Source organism: Myxocyprinus asiaticus, chromosome 15, assembly GCF_019703515.2.
Source record: "Myxocyprinus asiaticus isolate MX2 ecotype Aquarium Trade chromosome 15, UBuf_Myxa_2, whole genome shotgun sequence".
NCBI lineage: Eukaryota > Metazoa > Chordata > Actinopteri > Cypriniformes > Catostomidae > Myxocyprinus > Myxocyprinus asiaticus.
Genome location: NC_059358.1, coordinates 3,302,645 through 3,323,963, shown reverse-complemented (window position 1 = coordinate 3,323,963; position 21,319 = coordinate 3,302,645). Strand labels below are relative to the sequence as shown.

The 21,319-nt window shown below is 36.8% G+C and overlaps 1 protein-coding gene across 6 annotated transcripts; it reads left to right on the top strand.

The window, feature by feature from the left end:
* Nucleotides 1-2,653: 2,653 nt before the first annotated feature.
* LOC127453175 (muscle, skeletal receptor tyrosine protein kinase-like) lies at nt 2,654-21,294 on the top strand. Of its 6 annotated transcripts, none has more exons than XR_007899371.1 (8): nt 2,654-3,030; nt 3,164-3,224; nt 3,902-4,228; nt 4,683-4,922; nt 8,074-8,152; nt 9,370-11,008; nt 11,160-11,219; nt 15,888-16,017. XR_007899371.1 is itself a non-coding variant. In XM_051719393.1 (8 exons), the coding sequence occupies exons 2-8, from the start codon at nt 11,165-11,167 to the stop codon at nt 20,661-20,663; spliced, it is 1,131 nt and encodes a 376-aa protein (XP_051575353.1). In that variant the 5' UTR covers nt 10,850-11,008; nt 11,134-11,164; the 3' UTR covers nt 20,664-21,294. The 6 variants fall into 6 exon arrangements, 4 of the variants coding, with proteins under 4 accessions (XP_051575353.1, XP_051575356.1, XP_051575355.1 ...); XR_007899370.1 differs by having other exon boundaries at nt 11,134-11,219; XM_051719393.1 differs by lacking the exons at nt 2,654-3,030; nt 3,164-3,224; nt 3,902-4,228; nt 4,683-4,922; nt 8,074-8,152 and adding exons at nt 12,186-12,428; nt 12,550-12,645; nt 13,044-13,382; nt 17,023-17,119; nt 20,600-21,294 and having other exon boundaries at nt 10,850-11,008; nt 11,134-11,219; nt 15,888-16,124.
* Nucleotides 21,295-21,319: the final 25 nt, after the last annotated feature.

The following is a 21,319-nucleotide window of genomic DNA, read 5'->3' as shown; positions in this document are numbered from 1 at the left end:
ATTGCATTTTATCACAAAATATTAAACAAAGCAGCGTATGCAAAGTAATGGTGCTCAAGATTTTCTCAGAACTAGCTTCAATTTTTTGAGCCATTTTTCTCAATGATTTTAATCAGCTGGTGTCTTGGTGATTTTAAGTGGATGTATGAAGCCAGTTCCCCTCAAGTTCACACAGGTGAGTATCAACACATGGAGTTCATCATATTAACTATGGACATGTTCCAGTAACATTTGACAAACACAAAGTGCCCAGATACTTGGTCTTAATTTTGAAAATCTATTTTTATCATTTAGATTCACCTCTTTAAAAAATATAGCTTGAAAGTGTGCATATACTCTTAATAAATGGCACTTGGTTTGACATTTTGTTATATAATCTAATGACATTCAGACATTTTTAAGTGTGACTTACGTGTCCAAATACTTTTTGGGGCCATGGTGTGTCATTTGTGCAGTTGTATCTGCAGTTGAAAATATCTTTTGAAATTGCTTTTGTATGGGTGTGGCATGTGGAGACACACAGTGACGCATGTAATTGTGTAAGAAATTAAAATAGTAAAAACATAACACAACAAAACAACAACAAAAATATTCAAACAATACTCAACTGGGTGTGACACAGGCTTTTCAAATCTTTGACATTTTTCTGCCCCAGTGTGAGTTTTTCTGCATTTTGTAATAATTAAAATGTATTTATTGTAAAGCCCTATGGGCTACTACTTGTATGAAACTTGTTCTTTATTAAGTAGGGTACTACAGGGCCACCCTTCAGGAAATGTATTTTGTTTTGGTCCCAACTGGAAGAAAAAAAAGATAAGAAACACTTCTTTTTATTGAATAATGCTGGAGCAACACAATTTTGTGAAAAAATATATACTGTATACTTTTACACACACACACACACACACATATATATATATATATATATATATATATATATATATATATATATATATATATATATATAAATATGTGTGTGTGTGTGTGTGTGTGTGTGTGTGTGTGTGCGTGTAAATATACAGTATATATATATAGTGTGTGTGTGTGTGTGTGTGTGTGTGTGTGTGTGTGTGTGTGTTTATAAAAATATTGGTTAATAAAATCCTTTAAAATTGAAGGCATCACTGGGGAATGTTATTCCAGACTTGGGGGTAAAAACGATTAAACATTATACTTATTATTATTATTATTATGTTGTTGTTAGACATTTAATTAGCTAGACACGGTGCTGTAACATACAGTATATGGCTTCACACATCTGTCAATCATGTGGGTGAAATAGGAAACCAAACTCACCTGTCAAAGTGAAAATGACAACATGATGCACCCATATGTTCATATCATTCAGGAGGATCTGAGCGAAAACATCACAGTGTACATATTTTTCATTCTAACAAATATTAAACAAGATATAATAAAAATATATTCAATCAAATAACAAGCGATACTGAAAAAAATAACTGTTGTCTCAGAGAGGCCTATAACAACTCGAAAAAAGTACAAAAATAAACATGGTCACTCAACCATTAGTTATTGATTATATGATAATAAACATGACAAAACTGTATTACACATTCACTAAGCAGTCTTTGTTTAGTTCTCATTTTCAAAATCTTCATAAAAGCCATTAAATCTGCGTTTGGATTCGTGAACTGGATGGACAGGTGTGTTCACTTCCTGATTCACCTGAACAGACCACCTCACCTGCCCTTCAGCAGGTACATCGGGATTAATGAGAGAAAAATAAAAGAAACATATCTGGTAATGAAGAAAAGAAATGCAATACTCCAGATTGATTTACAATAACAAGATACATTAATTATTAATATGTACAAATCACACCTGAGCTCTCCAACTGTCCCACTAAACCACACCCACTGAAAAACTTTTTTAAATAATAGTCTTTTATAGATTACCACCCAGTAGCTTTGCTAAAACGTGTCAAACATGGTCAACAGTAATAAGAAATCATAAATAAAAATATTGTAATAATAATAAAGATAATAATAACACAATGTTTGTTTACAATACAGGATGCGCTGTCCCATCTGTTTGACATCAACATGTGTGTAGAAAAACAATGTTAGGCAATGGATTATTATTATTATTTTTATTATTATTATTATTATTATTATTATTTTGCCCCTTAGACACTGATGTTCACATTTATTTCGTCGGAATTCTTTAATTATTGATGGAATTATTCTTTATTATTATTATTATTTTATTTACATTTAGTATTGTTTTCTGTTTTTTTTTATTTTTTTTTTTTATCCTTGACTATTGCTTAATCTATAATTTATTTGTATTGAATTTAGTATATGTTTAAAGAGCTTGTAATAAAATATAGTTTGGCCAAGGATCAATATATTCTCCAACTGTTAATATACTCATAAATATCTAACATTTTATAAGATTTCATAAATAGTAAGCTTTTAAAATCATAATTTTCATTTTATAATGTTGTTGTTTTATCCACATCTTTTTATCTACACTTATATTACATCACAACAGAGCCTTATTTAATATATATATATATATATATATATATATATATATAATATTTTTTTTTATTTTTTTTTACTGGGAACACAAAAAAAGGCTAACAATTGTATAAATGTAAGTGCATATACATCAAAGGCATTGACAATAAATAAAAAAGAAGAAAAAAAAAAACTCTCTTAATATTTGTCCTGGTTCACGGCACACAAAAAAATTCATCATAATATCTAAAAAAAGAAGAACATTTATTATTCATGAGCAATCTTAAAGACTTAACTAAGTATTCCACTTCAGCTAAGAACTCAGTGAGCCTGAGTAGCTTTACACCTCTGCTTATGCAAATACAACAGAGCCTGATTAAAAGTACGTGACGTACCAATGACGTCAGACACTGTTGGATTTGCGTCTCGAGCTTTCATAGAGGATGAACAATTGACGTTATTTTCCGTAAAACTCGTTTATTTTGTTGTAATAAAAACTTAGTGGCAGAACGACGGCAACACGTGAGGTGAAGCCTCGAAAGTCAAAGTAAGTGTGTATATATATAGGCAAATTATGCAATTAATTTATCACCTGTTTGTCTGACGTGAGTGAACGAGTTAACCATCAGTAATCTCTTTATTTTCATTTTTTTTTGCACTGTTATCTCTAATTTTCTCAGAATTGTCAAGTGATGGGAGTATGGAGGCTGGTGTGGATTCTGTGTTTCATGATCACTATGAGTAAGTTGTGTGACGTTATTGAATCTATAAAACGCTATATAAAACCTATACGTGCACTTGCCATGACATGCAATTTTATTGTCTTCAAAGACATTTTTTTTTTTTTTTTTTTTTTTTTATTTCCATCACTTGGCTGGACAGCAAAGGACAGTTTTTGTCCATAAACATTGAAAATGAACAATATATATATATATATATATATATATATATATATATATATTTCTAATTGGGTAATCTCTTGAGGATCCTTGATAATGCAGCTAATTAGGACCCCAACAGGAAGTAATAACATTTTTAATCTTGTACTTTCAAAAAAAAGTTTTACCCCCTAATGTTTGTGGAACAACTTCAATGTTAATGAATTCAACCCTGCTGTGTGATGCCTCCTCCACATAATAGAAAGACAGATTTCCAGCATAAATAAGATAAAAAAAAAAAAAAAAAGGCATTACTAGATATATAGAATATTTGTACTTTTTTTAATTCATTTGCCACACTGGAGGGCGATTTGCATGAACAGTTAAAAGCAAAAAGTTAATTAAAAACTAAACTAAACTGTACCCCCTATATGAAGTTAAACCTTAAATCTTCATGTTGGAAAAAAATAAATAAAAAAAAAGCTAATGTCCATTTGTCATCTACCCAGATACTGATCATATTTTAATAACTGTCAACAGTCCCGGTTTCTCTTCATGGAAGAATATCTGTAAACTTTAAAACTGGGCAGCCCCTCTATGTGGCGCTGAGAAAAACCCTGGTTTTGGAGGCCGTATTTCAGAAGAACCCAGAAGATAAGATAGACATGGTGACGTGGGACCGCGAGAGAGGACAGGACAATGTCAGAATATCAGGGACAGCCCATGACCAAAGGATATCTTTGGAGAAGGATGATGCACTTCTGCGGATCACAAATATTTCAGAACGCGATTTTGGTGTCTATAAGGTTACAGTCACAGACAGTAATGGAGAACAACAGCATGACTCAATTGAAGTGCGCATGATGGGTATGTAAGGAGGTATTTCAGTTTTAACTATGCAAATGTTACTGTATGTATCTGACTGACCTTTATACCAGCTGCTTTGCATATTTTCTGTGCATGCCAACCCAAAGTTACATTTGAAGTTTGCATGCCAAGAATGCAGAAAACTAGATTAGCAGGACTGTTTCTTTCACAAGTAGTTGACATGTCTTGCAGTGTTACATACCAAACTCCATTTAAACAGCATTTTACACATTCTTTCATCATTATTATGCCTGCTGCTTTTATGATGTCGTATTGCAAGACTCTCTGGAATTCTTCATTGTGATTGGTCAAATATTTTTTATATAATGATCGCCAAACTGTATACGATCTCTCTGATTCACATCATGGTTTATTTTGTGGAAATGAGCAAAATAAATAGGTTCATGGACATGTTATGCATTAACAAGCCAAACATTTCCTTGTCTTCTTTTAGAGGAACCTCCAAAGGCGTCCATTGCACATGTGTTAGAGTGTGTTGTGGATACAAATGACATGGTGCAGTGGGATACCCCTCAGTTCTCATGGTTTGTGGATGACGTTGCAGTAACCAGTCAAACCGCCCTGTTAGCAGATGGCAGGAGACTCAACATCGCAGAGATCAAAGGAGAGAACTACACCTGCGTCATCCACAGCAGTCTTGGAAAAGTGACAACACATTTTGAAACATCTAAAGGTACTTTAAAACTTAACAAACACAAAGTTTTTCACGAAACCTGTCAAAAACTGATTGATAGATAGACAGACAGACAGACAGACAGACAGATGGAATGACAGAACGATAGACAGATGGATGGATGGACAGACGGACAGACAGACAGATAGAATGACAGAACAATAGATAGACAGATATAGAATGACAGACAGATGGATAGACAGACAGAATGACAGAACGATAGATGGACGGATGGATAGATTGTGAGACAGACAGATAGAATGACAGAACAATAGATAGTCAGACAGACAGATATAGAATGACAGACAGACAGATGGATACACAGATAGACAGACAGACAGATGGAATAACAGAATGATAGACAGATGGATGGATGGATGGACAGACGGACAGGTAGAATGACAGAACGATAGATAGTCAGACAGACAGATATAGAACGACAGACAGACGAAGGGACGGATGGATGGATAGATAGATAGGCAGGCAGGCAGACAGACAGTTAGAATGACAGAACAATAGACAGACAGACAGTTAGAATGACAGAACGATAGATAGTCAGACAGACAGATATAGGACGGCGGACGGATGGACAGACAGAGAGACAAATAGAAAGAATGACAACGATAGGTAGTCAGACAGACAGATATAGAATGACAGACGGACGGACAGACAAATGGATAGACAGACAGAATAACAGAACGATAGACGGACGGATGGATAGATTGTGAGACAGACAGATAGAATGACAGAACAATAGATAGTCAGACAGACAGATATAGAACGACAGACAGATGGATAGACTGACAGAACGATAGATGGACGGATGGATAGATTGTGAGACAGACAGACAGATAGAATGACAGAACAATAGATAGACAGATATAGAATGACAGACAGATGGATAGACAGACAGAATGACAGAACGATAGACAGACGGATGGATAGATAAATAGTGAGACAGACAGACAGAGAAACAGATAGAATGACAGAATGATAGTTAGTCAGACAGACAGATATAGGACGGTGGACGGATGGACAGACAGAGACAAATAGAATGACAGAACGATAGACAGACAGAGAATGACAGAACGATAGATAGTCAGACAGACAGATATAGAATGACAGACGGACGGATGGATAGATAGAGACAGACAGACAGATAGAATGACAGAACAATAGATAGTCAGACAGACAGATATAGAACGATAGACAGACAGAATGACAGAACGATAGATGGACAGATGGATAGATAGTGAGACAGACAGACAGAGAAACAGATAGAATGACAGAACGATAGACAGTCAGACAGATATAGGATGGCGGACGGATGGACAGAGAGAGACAAATAGAATGACAGAACGATAGACAGTCAGGCAGACAGATAGAATGACAGAACGATAGATGGACAGATGGATAGATAGTGAGACAGACAGACAGAGAAACAGATAGAATGACAGAACGATAGACAGTCAGACAGATATAGGATGGCGGACGGATGGACAGAGAGAGACAAATAGAATGACAGAACGATAGACAGTCAGGCAGACAGATAGAATGACAAAATAATAGATAGTCAGACAGACAGATATAGAATGACAGACAGATGGATAGACAGACAGAATGACAGAACGATAGATGGACGGATGGATAGATTGTGAGACAGACAGATAGAATGACAGAACGATAGATAGTCAGACAGACAGATATAGAATGATGGACGGACAGACAGATGGATAGACAGACAGAATGACAGAACAATAGGTGGACAAATGGATAGATAGTGAGACAGACAGACAGACAGATAGAATGACAGAACAATAGATAGTCCGACAGACAGATATAGAATGACAGACAGATGGATAGACAGACAGAATGACAGAACGATAGATAGACAGACAGACAGATATAGGATGGCGAACGGATGGACAGACAGAGACAAATAGAATGACAGAATGATAGACAGACAGGCAGACAGATAGAATGACAGAACGATAGATAGTCAGACAGACAGATATAGAATGATGGACGGACAGACAGATGGATAGACAGACAGAATGACAGAACGATAGATGGACGGATGGATAGATAGTGAGACAGACAGACAGAGAAACATGACAGAACGATAGACAGACAGACAGATATAGAATGACAGACAGATGGATAGACAGACAGAATGACAGAACGATAGACGGACGGATGGATAGTGAGACAGACAGACAGAGAAACAGATAGAATGACAGAACGATAGACAGACAGACAGATAGATAGATAGTATTTTGAAAAAATAAATCATTCTAGCTACATAAACGTCATGAAAAATTTAGATATTCTACCATAATGAAAAAAATATATTGCACTTCAATTAATATAGCATGGTCATTCTATTGTCATATGACAAAAGCATGAAACAGAGAGGAGCCCTTTAGTCCCTCAAGACAGTGTGTGAAGAAAACAAATATCAGATATTTTGACATTTTTATGAAAGGCACATTTTTTTCTCTGGTCAGGTGGAGTAACCCTAAGAAAACAACTTTATTTTTTTTTGTTGTTGAAATTCCTATAAATATTTTTCAAAAATGTATGAAACCAACATGCACACGTTTCTCATTTTTATAATCTCGAATGACCTTATTTTTCAACGGCCCAACTGTGTCCCTCATGTGAGGTGCTGTTTGGATGATACTGTACAAACCGCTGCTTATGTAGAGCATTCTAAATTGGTCCCTTAAAGGGACAGTTCACCCAAAAATGGAAATTCTCTCATCATTTACTCCCCCTCATGCCATCCCAGATGTGTCTGACTTTCTTTCTTCAGCAGAACACAAACAAAGATTTTTAGAAGAATATCTCAACTCTGTAGGTCCTTATAATGCAAGTGAATGTTGATCAGACTTTTGTAGCTCCAAAAATCACATAAAGGAAACATAGAAGTAATCCATAAGACTTGTGTTCAGCAGAAGAAAGAAAGTCATACACATCTGGGACATGAGGGTGAGTAAATGATGAGAGTATTTTCATTTTTGGGTGAACTAGGATGTTGCCTTACAATGTGACAGCAAAAGCTCACTAGGAACTGAACAGATTATAATAATGTCATTCAGCATGTCTAAAGCTTGTTTGTGACTGCTGTGTATTGTGTGTTTGTCCTCAGAAACTCCTCCCAACTCTTTGCCCTGTTTTAAGGGACTGATTGTGACTGGAGTTGCATTAGCAGCACTTTTTGTAACTTGGTAAGACCTCATTCCTGTTCTATCGAAGACTCGTACACAAAGATTTTGACATAGCGACATAGTCAATATTGAAATCATTAAATGCATATTTTATTTGGTCATTATTATGTGCATTAATAGACTAGTTTCACAATCCTGAGAACGGTAAGACAGTGATGTTTTTACTAGTTTCTCTGATTTAAACTTCAGTAGCAAAAATGGCATGAGACATTTGTAAGTTCGATTAATTTTCGTGAATCAGTTCTGACTGTTTCAATGAATCGATTCAGAACTCTTGATTCAGTGGTTTGTTTGCATCATCACACAAAAATATTCATGAAGTCTCTGCATGCCATTTTGTATATATTAAAATGTTTGGTAAAAACGGGCATATACAGTATTGTATGTAGGTAAAAATTGCTGTTTTATGTGAAAAGCAGTGTGGGAATCATGCTTTGATTATATTTGACTTGATTTTTACAGTATTGCACTTGTATTACATTTTGAATATATTTGGCAATGATGGCTGATTTTTTGAAAATAAATGATGTCATCATTTACTCACCCTCATGTTGCTACAAACCCAAATTACATTCTTCCGCGGAACACATAAGGCGAATGTCACCTTTCACTTCCATTGAATGGAAAAAAGATCCATCCCTAATATTCTGGCTAAAGGCACATTCACATTTACCTTCACATGGCGAAATACAGTCATCTCAATGGGAATCCATGCGAAGAATTTCCCCTCGCAGATTTCGCGTGGAGTTCAAATTTGGTGAACTTTAATAGGTGAACTTGCCACGTTAGTTAATAAGAAGTTGCTTGGATAGGCAGTGACCTCTGTGTGGGGGGTGCTTCGTACACAACTACAGTACTCGCACTGAACCAGGATATCATTTTAATGGTGCATTTCTTTTTAAATTCACTGTCCCAGAAAGTGCAGCATTAAAAAGAGGCTGCTTGGCAATTAAGCTTTTTCGCTGATTTCACACGTGCTCAACATCCGCCCATGCGTACTTCGTCTGCGGAATTTCGCCACACAAAGGAAAATGCGATTGCGCCTTAACAGCTCAAGAAAGTAATATGGTTTTGGAGCAACATGAGGGTGAGCACGTACTAAAAATACTAATGCTTTTGAGCCAAAAGGTAAAACAATTATAGAGATATTGTCTGTTTAGCTTTATTGCCCCTGCCTGTGTACTTACAGTCATTCTTACATAAACTTTTTATTTCAGTGTAATTATGTTGAAGAGAAGCAGAAATCAGCCTTTGTAGGTGCCTACAGATGTGAGGGAGTTGGCTGGGCCTAATTGAGTCCTCATGTTACACTAAGATTTTATTTCATTTTTATTTATTATTTTATTTTCACTTGTAAACCTGTAAACGTTAACATTTTATGAGAACGAGCATAAGTTATCTTGTTAAAAAAATGTATATGTTTTGTGAAAGAAAATATTATGTTGTCTACCTCAGTTGTTCTTCTGTCACCCGGATCATATGCAGACACTGGTGTTCAAGTTTCTAAAGAGAATAAAAGTTTAAAAACTAAACTAATATTGAGAGTGTGATTCTCACCACAATGGGTGGTGATGGAGAGGGACAATCATTTATGGTGCAACCTGGAAATATTAGGAAATTTAAGGGTTAGCCCTAAAACATTTAATCAGCTAAAATTGCACTTTGAGCAATCTAATAAATGATTTTCATCCCTGTTTTTTTTAATTGTTTGTTTTGGGGATGTTTTATGTATTATAAAAATAGTAATGATATTTACGTAAACATTAATTTTCCATCTACACTAGTTTAATACAATCCTCTGGCAGAAGCAAAACCCAGGTGGCAGATATTATAGAGGAATTAACCCTTGGTTGTATCACAAAATAGATTAGGAAAAGTCATGAAGTATTAACCTGGGCTCTGTTGCAACAAACGCCTTAAAGCTGGTGTGTGTTAAAATGTTTACTTGTATTCTAGTTTGATAAGTAAGACATTTCTAATTCGATTTCACTTAAAAATGTAACACATTGGATCTGTGGCACTATAAAAGCATTCCTCTCATCATTCAAAATCATTCCTAGAGGTATGATCACTAGGGATTTTCTTAACTTAAGGGGTTTGTTGCAACTGGCTGCTGCCTACATTTTAAGGGGTGTTCACACAGGATGTGTTCTTGCATTCAAAGCAGCTAGACTGAATGGAACCGAAAGCAGGGGTTTCCTGACAAGTTGAGCTCCTTTTAAAGCTAAATGTGATGCTCTAATTGCCTAAGAAAAATGGCAAGATGTGTCACAATAGTCAAAGACATTTGTCTGGCACATGTTTACATAGATACACAAGAAGGAAAAAAAAGAGCTTATTTTGTGTGAATGAACCCTAAGTATGTTTTTTGAGCTATTAAAATGGCCTTTGTATCTCAGAGTAGTTTGCTGCCTGTAAAATGCCAACAAACACCAAATTCCAACGTGTTAACTCTTTTGACTTGTGAAATAACAGTTGTGTTCACCAACATTATGTTTGCTGAGGCAGAGTGAACCTTCAGACCCAAACAAAACATTATATATATATATATATATTATCCCATAATCATAAACAAATGGAAAAGTCATGGAATTTCATTGGTGAAAAGGTGTGGGAGGGTTTTAGCACAGAAAGATCTGCTCAAGGACAGAGAGAATGGTGGCTTTCCAGCAGAGGAAATGGAAAGAGGAAATTGGCCCACTTGAAAACAAGGTGACGCCTAAAGACTTCTCACTTTGTGAACCCGACGCACTGAGCAAAAAAGGGAACACAACTGGAGTACGTTTTCTGTTGGAGCTTTGGTCTAGTTTAATTTATTTTCTGGACATAAGCGTCTTTTTAAGGAAGTTGTGAGTGGTGAGTTATATACATGTCTGCTCTGGCTTCAATGAAAATAATCTAGTTATGTCACTCATAAAGTTACAGACAGTGTCAATAATGTGTGTGACCTTTAGTCGCAATAACTGTTTTTCGCATATCAGTCTTGCAGCTTGTCTTCTTCATGCAGGTGACATGGAACTGCAAATAGCGCATTTTATTCGGACTGTCCTACTTTTACAAATCTGCTGTGAGTTCCTGTTCTTAAAAGTTTTCATAAATGTTTCATTTGTCCAGGCAAGTCAGTTAATCACACATCCTGTGTTTCTATGAGCCTGTTTATGTTGATTTCGTTTCCTGTTTAAGTTGAATTACACAGCTTTTTGGAATACTTGATTCTCATTGGTCAGTCGCAGCATTTTGTTGTCAGATATTTTTGTTTGCATGCAAAACTGTATAATTTTTGAATGCCTATTTCCGTCACGTCAAATAAAAGAAATGAACTCAAAATAATGAGATAATGTGTCAATGAGGTAGTGTGTCAAACTCATGAGATAGTGTGTGAAAATAATGACAGGATGTCAAAGTAATGAGATACAAACTCAAAATAATTAGATATCTTGAAATAATAACTTATGTGCTGGATTTTTTTTTTTTTTTTTCACGTGGCGGAGATGGGCTTCTATGTATAATTGACAGTTGTCTCAGGCAGTGCCGTAATATTCATAGACATTAAGAGGAACATGTCCCCCAGTATTCAGATTAATGTTCAATCAATATTATTTTTTCAATGACTAATTTTAAGAGTTTAACCTTGCTTGGGAATGGTAAACAGCACAGAGTTAAGCTAATAAACTACATTACTTGGCAAAATAATTGTTTATTTTGATTCTTTCTATAAAGAAATGTGACAATTTATTCAACATTTGTGTCTTTTATCATATTTCTGATTTTTCATATTCAAAATTACAGCAATTACAAAAAAGTTATATTTAATGATAAACAATTCTTCAGACAAGTAGTATAGTTCATTTGTCTAACTGTAAGCCATTTACGGTTGTCAAGCAACGTACTGTAGCAGCTTGAGCATTATTATGCGTTCACGTCATGTCCGAATTATCGTAATTACAAGACTGATGTCTACGTAAAGTGTAAACTCACAATTCTCTCTTTTTTTCTCCCAATGTTGGAAAGCCCAATTCCCACTACTTACTAGGTCCTCGTGGTGGCGCGGTTACTCACCTCAATCTGGGTGGACAAGTCTCAGTTACCTCCGCTTCTGAGACTGTCAATCAGCGCATCTTATCACGTGACTCGTTATGCATGACACCGCGGAGACTCACAGCATGTGGAGGCTCATGCTACTCTCCGCGATCCACGCACAACTTACGACACGCCCCATTGAGAGGGAAAACCACTAATCGTGACCACGAGGAAGTTACCCCATGTGACTCTACCCTCCCTAGCAACAGGGGCAATTTGGTTGCTTTGGAGACCTGGCTGGAGTCACTCAGCACACCCTGGATTCGAACTCGCAACTCCAGGGGTGGTAGTCAGCGTCAATACTCGCTGAGCTACCCAGGCCCCCGTAAACACAGAATTCTATGAAATCCCCAACTTGACAGTCGTGACGCCATGTAAAAGAGCCAATATTGCAGTGGCCTCAACAGTTAAAGGTAGTGAACACATCTTTCTGTTTGATTAAACATTCTGTTATAGCCAGTGTTACCTGGAGTGCTTAATTTGTACTTAAACATTTTGGTGAATTAAGAATCTTGCTGTAATCAACAACAAAACCACACACAGATCCATTTTGACATTATGAGTGTTGCCATAGAAGCAAATAATATCTCAGGTCTGAGGAAGTGAACAGCTCCAATAGAACATCCAAGGTGTTATCTTGTAATTCCGGTAATTCCGACACAATGTTAACGCAGGATAATTATAGAATCTGCTGCTACAGGTGTGCATGTATTGTCATTTTACAATGGCTTCATACATGGCTCATCCAGTACATTTTTTTCGTTGTAACTATCTGTTTTATGACATGTTTTTTGTCACCGTTATTCCGCAGTGCTCTGGAGCGGCCAGTGCTTGTCCCTACACTTCACAAACCAGCAGCCAATATATGTCATCAAAGGTCATAGTTTAATCTTACAGGTACAAACTGACCTGCTACATGGTGAGCGTGTTGCCAAGGTGACGTGGGACCACAAGGCAAAAAATTCGGCAAAGAATTTGACAGTGGCCGAGTTTCCTGGTAGAGTATTTGATGAAAGGGTGACTGTGGACCAACAAGGATTCACTCTGAAGATCAGGGATTATGAACCTGCGGACAGTGGCGTATATACAATTACAGTTACAAACCAATCAGGGCAGAGACGATCAGAACAGCAAATCGTACAAGACTATCGTAAGATGCTCTAAAATCTCTTCATTCGTTTTCACCTCGTATATAGTGCTTGCATGGCAGCATTGTATTCAATCAAATATTTAATGTTTCCCATCGACTTAAAGTGATAGTTCACCCAAAAATGAAAATTCTCTCATCATTTACTCACTCTCATGCCATCCCAGATGTGTATGACTTTCTTTCTTCTGCAGAACACAAGCAGAAATTTTTAGAAGAATATTTCAGCTCTGTTGGTCCATACAATGCAGGTGAATGGTGACCAGAATTTTGAATCTTCAAAAATCACATAAAGACAGCCTAAAAGTAATCCAAATAACTCCAGTGGTTTAATCCATGTCTTCTGAAGTGATATGATAGGTGTGGGTGAGAAACAGATCAGTATTTAAGTCCTGTTTTTTCTTTTAATCTCCACCTTTGACCAGCCCCAACCAGTAGGTGGCATTGTGCATGAAGAATGTGAATTGCCAAAAAATAGAAGAAGAATGAAAGTGGAGATTTATGGTTAAAAAAAAAGATTTTAAAAAAAGGACTTAAATATTGATATATTTCTCACCCACACCAATCATATCGCTTCTGAAGACATGGATTAAACCACTGGAGTTATACGGATTACTTTTACGCACCCCTTATGTGAATTTTTGGAGATTCAAAGTTCTGGTCACCATTCACTTGCATTGTATGGACCTACAGAGCTGAAGAAAGAAAGTCATACATATGGGATGGCATGAGGGTGAGTAAATGATGAGAGAATTTTCATTTTTGTGTGAACTATCCCTTTAATGTAACACTGCAGTTACAGCATTGCAATAATTAGCAAACGGAATTCTGATTGGCCACTACTGCTGCACTGTTTGGACCCTTTTCACAGCCTGTGATGATGCGTTTTTGCCTTATTTGCCTTATTTTTTAGTTTTTTTTATCACCTTTTACTCCCAATTTGGAATGTCCAATTCCCACTACTTAGTAGGTTCTCATGGTGGCGCAGTTACTCACCTCAATCTGGGTGGCGGAGGACAAGTTTCAGTTGCCTCCGCTTCTGAGACCGTCAATCCGCGCAACTTATCACGTGACTCGTTGTGCATGACACAGCGGAGACTCACAGCATGTGGAGGCTCATGCTACTCTCCGTGATCCACGCACAACTCACCACATGCCCCATTGTGAGTGAGAACCCTTAATCACAACCACAAGGAGGTTACCCCATATGACTCTACCCTCCCTAGCATCCAGGCCAATTTGGTTGCTTAGGAGACCTAGCTGGAGTCACTCAGCACGCCCTGGATTCGAACTGGCGACTCCAGGGGTGATAGTCAGGGTTAATACTCGCTGAGCTACCCAGGCCCCCTCCAAAATTATAAGTATTTTTTATTTTTTATTATTTAGTGAAAATTTCTAAAATTATCTGCTCTCAAAAAATAATTATAAGATTTACACATTTCAATTTCATAACAAAATTCCATCAAATTTAATTGCGTAATCTTTAACAAAATAATAATAAAAAAAACAATATATTTTAGGTTAATTTAATTTAGCTAAATATTACACAATTTGATGGAATTTTGTCATGAAATTGAAATGCCTAAATCTTAAAAATAGGCTAAAACGGGGGCCTGGGTAGCTCAGCGAGTAAGGAAGCTGACTACCACCCCTAGAGTCACGAGTTTGAATCCAGGGCGTGCTGAGTGACTCCAGCCAGGTCTCCTAAGCAACCAAATTGGCCCGGTTGCTAGGGAGGGTAGAGTCGCATGAGGTAACCTCCTCGTGGTTGCTATAATGTGGTTCTCGCTCTCGGTGGGGTGCGTGGTGAGTTGTGTGTGGATGTCGCGGAGAATAGCGTGAAGCCTCCACACGTGCTACGTCTCCGCGGTAACACGCTCATCAAGCCACGTGATAAGATGTGCGGATTGACAGTCTCAGACGTGGAGGCAACTGAGATTCGTCCTCCGCCACCCGGATTGAGGCGAGTCACTACACCACCACGAGGACTTAGAGCACATTGGGAATTGGGCATTCCAAATTGGGGAGAAAATCAACAAAAAAACAAAAAAAATTTGTTTTGAATGTACAGTAACTGCATCTCTCTCTATTATTTCCTCTTTTTTTGAAAGATGTTGAAACAATACAGAGGATAATTTTCTTTTGCTGTTGGAGCAAATGGTAATGCAATAATTGTATAAAACTTAAAATGAATATGTTCTCATAGACAGCTGACAGAAAACAACACGCATGCTGAGTGTCACCACAACAAATTAAAAGCAAAAGCTCTGATGCATAATTTCAATTGCACAGATCTAATGCTTAAAACCTAAACTTACCTAAAATGTTATTCTTTTGCTGCCTTGCAAGCACAGACATTTCCTTAAAAAATGCATATCTAGTTATATTCCCTACATCATCCTTGCATCTTTTTTCCATACAATGAAAGTGAATGGTGATTGAGGTAAATTAATGTCCGTTGTGGGTAAAGTATTCCTTTAAGTCTGTTTATTTATATGTGTGTGTCAGTGGCAGTAAATCATGTATCAGTGATGGTGAATGTGTCTCACTGCATTCTGCACTGTATGGAGGCGTGGGGCACTGAGCCCACCTTCACCTGGCTGCACGAGCAAGCGGCTGTGACGGAGGAAGTGGGTCGTGTGTCTACAGATGGAACATCTCTGTACGTCTCCAGCACCTTCTGTGGACACTTCACTTGTGTGGTGAGCAACAAACTGGGCCACAGTTCTGCAACCTACACTGCAGGTACAACACTGACAATCAAACCACAAACTATTATAGAACAATGTTTAGGTAGCGTGGTAGCCCATTTGTTCATGCAAAGAAATTACCACCACAATGCTTTTTTATGGGGTTGCTAGGATATTGCCTGGTCATATTTAACCAAAAATATAAATACAAATAAAATATATATTTTGCATAAAGAAAATGAAGCCTGCATTTAGGACGATTAAGATTTTTTTTGCACTGTGACATTATTTTCAGGACACTTTAGCACACTTTACCCCACATTTCTCATGACCGTAACGTGTCTGAACATTTTACTTTTACTATTCCTATTGTTTTCAATGACAAGTCTCATCAATGTCATTTTTACTGTATTAGAGTAAAAAAAGATTATTTTGTAGACAGATTTTTTGTTTTGGATTAAAATCAGCAAATATGAAAGGCAGTACCAAGGTAGGAGTACTATGATGAATAAATACTTTACAATTTATATAATAATAATAATTTTTTTTTCACATTGTAGTAATGAGAATATCATAATGAGAATTGGGAAGCAAATTGTGCATAACTGTCAATAAAAATGTCACAATGCAAAAAATCTTAATGGCCCCAAAAGTTGGCTTCATTTTCTATGTATAAAATATAGTTTCTTATTTGTTTCTTATGATCTTGGAGGAAAATAGGAGCAGGACATTTTCTTGACAGGTTTCGAAAAATTCAGGTTGTGAAGCATTATTTGCATTATTTAAAATGTGAATTATGTAAGTAATATATGATTAATTTTAGGAGAAGTTCATTATTACTGTTCGTTATGCTTAATACACATAACAGCTGTTACTGCTTGAAATGTTGATGAATTGCCTGAAATATGTTTTATGACAGCCACACTAATGTGATGTGTGTGTGTGTGTTTCAGAGCCATGCGAGAGGAAAAACAAAGCCACAACTGCTGTTGTTGTGTGTTCATTACTGCTGCTGCTGGTGGCCACATCTCTGGCGTTTCTACTATGGAGGTTCATTAAAAGAATTTTCCGGGTTCATTACAAGCTCTATTGACAGCATTTGTGGCATAATGTCGATTACCCCAGAGAATAATCTCAACATGAACAAAATTGTACAGTAATACCCTTAAAATAGAAGTCTATGGGGCTAACAGCTCTGACGGTTTAAAAGCAGAAATGTGAAGCTCATATGTTTGTTAAAGAAATTATCTTTAACAAAAACAATCTTTTAAGTTTGTTAAAAGATCACTCCTTTAACTGACACTCAATGGGAGAAGGCCACACCAAAGTAAAAATCTCATTGCAAACATTGTCTGTCATTTAAAACCATCAACAAAGAGAAACTATCTTCGAACACAAAGCATGCCGTTTGCTAATGAATAACTGATTCACATCATCGGTTGCCTTCTAAAGACTCCACCCTGTAGTTCAAAAGCCACCGTGTTTGTTAAAGCAGTAATAAGAGGCTGTGCATTACACTGATTTTTAAGGTGTGGTCACACTAAACAAGACTAATTCAGATCCTTCATCAAAATATGGAGAACAAGATGGTCAGCATGCTCTTGGGCTTCTGTTTTGAATAAATTATAATGTACACGTAAAAAATTCAAAATGTTAAAGGTGATGTGTGTTGGTGAACCAGAGGTGTGAGTTTGGAGCTGAATCTGAACTACAGGTTGACCGATAGTGGATAAATCAGCCAATAGTTAAAAAAATACAAATAATAATAATTACAGAACAATTACAGTGGGGGAAATAAGTATTGAACGCATCAACATTTTTTCAGTAAGTATATTTTTAATGAGGCTATTCACATGAAATTTTCACCAGACATCAGTATTAACTCAAGAAATCCGCAAATGTAAAGAATTCACAACATTAAAGTCCATAAATAAAGTTATGTGTAATAAAGTGGAATGACAGGAAAAAAGCATTGAACACGCTAAGAAAAAGCAGTTCTCCAAGGCAAGGAACCAGCTGAAATCCGTAAGTAGCTGGAAAGTAATTATACCTCCTATCTGTGCAAATTAATATCAGCTGGGTTAGTAAATTGATGGTCTATAAAAAGGCTTTTCGTTAGCAAGGTGTCACACAAGAAACATCTTATGATGGGTAAAAGCAGAGCTCTCCCAAGACCTTCGCAACCTTATTGTTGCGAAACATATTGATGGAATTGGATACAGACGTATTTCAAAACTTCTGAATCTTCCAGTAAGCACCATTGGGGCCATTATCCGCAAGTGGAAGCAACATCACTCCGTCATCAACCGGCCACGCGCAGGAGCTCCTCGCAAGGTTTCTGACCAGGGAGTCAGAAGAATAGTCAGAAGAGTAGCCCAAGGGCCAAGGACCACTCGGAAAGAGCTCCAGAAACACTTGGAAGTACTCCACCGCCATGGCCTCTATGCACGCTCACCCCACAAGACTCCATTACTAAAGAAAAGGCATGTCGAAGCTCTTGTAGTCTGGTCAGACGAGAGCAAACTTGAACTACACACCATGTTTGGAGAAGAAATGGCACTGCACATCACCCTAAAAACACTATACCAACAGTGAAGTTTGGAGGTGGAAGCATCATGGTGTGGGGCTGTTTTTCATCACATGGTACTGGCAGACTTCATATAATTGAAGGAACGATGAATGGAGCCCTTTACCAGGAGATTCTTGAGAAGAATCTGCTGCCATCCACCAGGATGATGATGATGAAGATGAGATGTGGGTGGACCTTCCAGCAGGACAATGATCCAAAGCATACAGCAAAGGAAACTCTCAATTGGTTTCAATCAAGATGTTAGAATGGCCCAGTTAATCACCTGATTTGAATCCAATTGAACATTTGTGGAAAGAGCTAAAGGTTCACAAGAGGGCCCCCTGGAATCTTCCAAGATTTAAAGACAATATGTTTAGAAGAATGGGCCAAAATCACACCTGAATACTGCGGCCGATTAATTTCTTCATACAGGAAGCGTCTTGAAGCTGCCATTACAAACAAGGGCTTCTCCATTAAGTATTAAATCAATTTCAGTTAGCGTGTTCAATACTTTTTTCCTGTGTCATTCCACTTTATTACACATAACTTTATTTATGGACTTCAGTGTTGTGAATTCTTTACATTTGCGGATTTCTTGAGTTAATACTGATGTCTGGTGAAAATTTCATGTGAATAGCCTCATTAAAAATATACTTACCTGAAAAAAACGTTGACACGTTCAATACTTATTTCCCCCACTGTATATGACAAATTTGTTGGACTTTCCTTGCGATGACATGAACAGACATAAGCTACAAGAGTCCAAAATCCCAGATGCAGTTTATTGTTCCACCAAAGTTTCAATAATAATCAGAAAAAATGAAGATTTGGTGCCTAATGTGGGACTTTTAAATATAAACAAGCCCAAAACACACAAGGGGCTTTTATTTTGAAATGAAAGAAACTAGCCTCCATTGCAATGCTCTATATTTAAGTATTTACCAAATTAAGCTTTTTACAGCCTATATAAACATCAAATATATATATACACTCACCGGCCACTTTATTAGGTACACCTGTACATCTACGTTGTCATGTGATTATCTAATCAACCTATCGCATGGCAGTAATGTAATGTATCAAATCATGCAGATATGGGTCAGGAGCTTCAGTTAATGTTCACATCAACCATCAGAATGGGGAAAAATGTGATCTCAGTGGCCCTTCTCAATCATGGCCTCCTAACAATCCCCATTCATGAACTGGCTCTATCACTCTACTCTCTCCTCACCACCAATAGCTGGTGTGATCATCGCCGATCCTCCACCTGGACATCTAATGGTGACCTGGAGAGGCCTACGAGCCACAGTGTCTTGCACCCACTGTAAAATTTGGTGGAGGATCGGTGATGATCTGGGGGTGTTTCAGCAAGCCTGGAATCGGGCAGATTCGTCTTTGTGAAGGACGCATGAATCAAGCCACGTACACGGGAGCTAATCATGTTGGAATAAGTGTGTAAATGTAGTTGTGTCTGTAATAGAAGCGTTAAAATGTGTCGTTGTTCAAATGATGCTTTATAGTAATAGTGTTTCGATGTCATAGCGGTGTGTGAGTAATAGTGTGAAAAATAAGTGTTTATAGTCATAATTAGCCATTGCAGTCGTGATTTGTGTGAAAGTAAATAAAACGCATTCAATAGTTTTGTAGCGCCTTTCACCAGAAAACTGCGACGAAGCGTAGAGTACGGCACGTAAAATTCAGGTTGCAAAAATGTTGTTATAGTAACGTTCATTCTAAGATTAAGTTGCAAATTTCAGTTAGCACAGACCGACTTTCAACCTGTCGCTGAATAAACAGTGAGATCAGTGTGCAGAACTGTCATTTTTCTAAGCACTTTTCTACTCTTAAAAGATGCTTTCGTGAAACAAAAAAAATAAAATTGCATATCGTGATGCATTTGAGTTTCATGCATTTAATTCAAGTCGATTCCTTTCAGTAACCCTTGTTGTTTCCCACTGCAGGAGACACCGGTATCAAAGCAACAGAAGGGAAAGACTGAGAGAGCCCTATGAAGACACTCTGTGAGCAAGCTGGGCTGGACTCAGCGAACCGCAAGCGGTGCAGGTCACATTGCGCAGGGACCAAATTCTTCCTCTCTCAGCGCTGTGACATGGAGAAGACTGTGCACTGAAGAAAGCTGATGGATTATGAGACACTTGAAGCTTTCTAGAGACAAATACATTATTTGACTGTTTGTTTGATTTGTTTTTTTGGATAATGAATTATACTATGTTTTACTAAATATTTATTAATATTCATAGTACAAAAGTCGACTAGGATTACACTAGGGTCTTAAGTTTGATGTACTTAGAAATAATGGTACCACTACTGGTAAATTTGTTTGGTATCATGAACTAACAATATATTTATACAGCATTTATTAATCTTCATTCATTTATAAAGATAAGATTGTTTATTATTAATTATTATTAGTTTGTAGTGCATTAACTAATGCTGACATATACAACTTTAAATATTAAAAATACATTAGTAAATGTTGTAATTAACATTAACCAGGATTAATAAGTGCTGTTGTTCATTGTTAAGTAAAGTAGTTAACTAATGTTTATAAATAAAATCTTATTGTAAAGTGTTACCGGGAAAACCATATGATGTAACTGAGCAAGTATAACATTAAAGGAATATTCTGGGTTCACTGGGTTTAAATTGTCATATTGTTT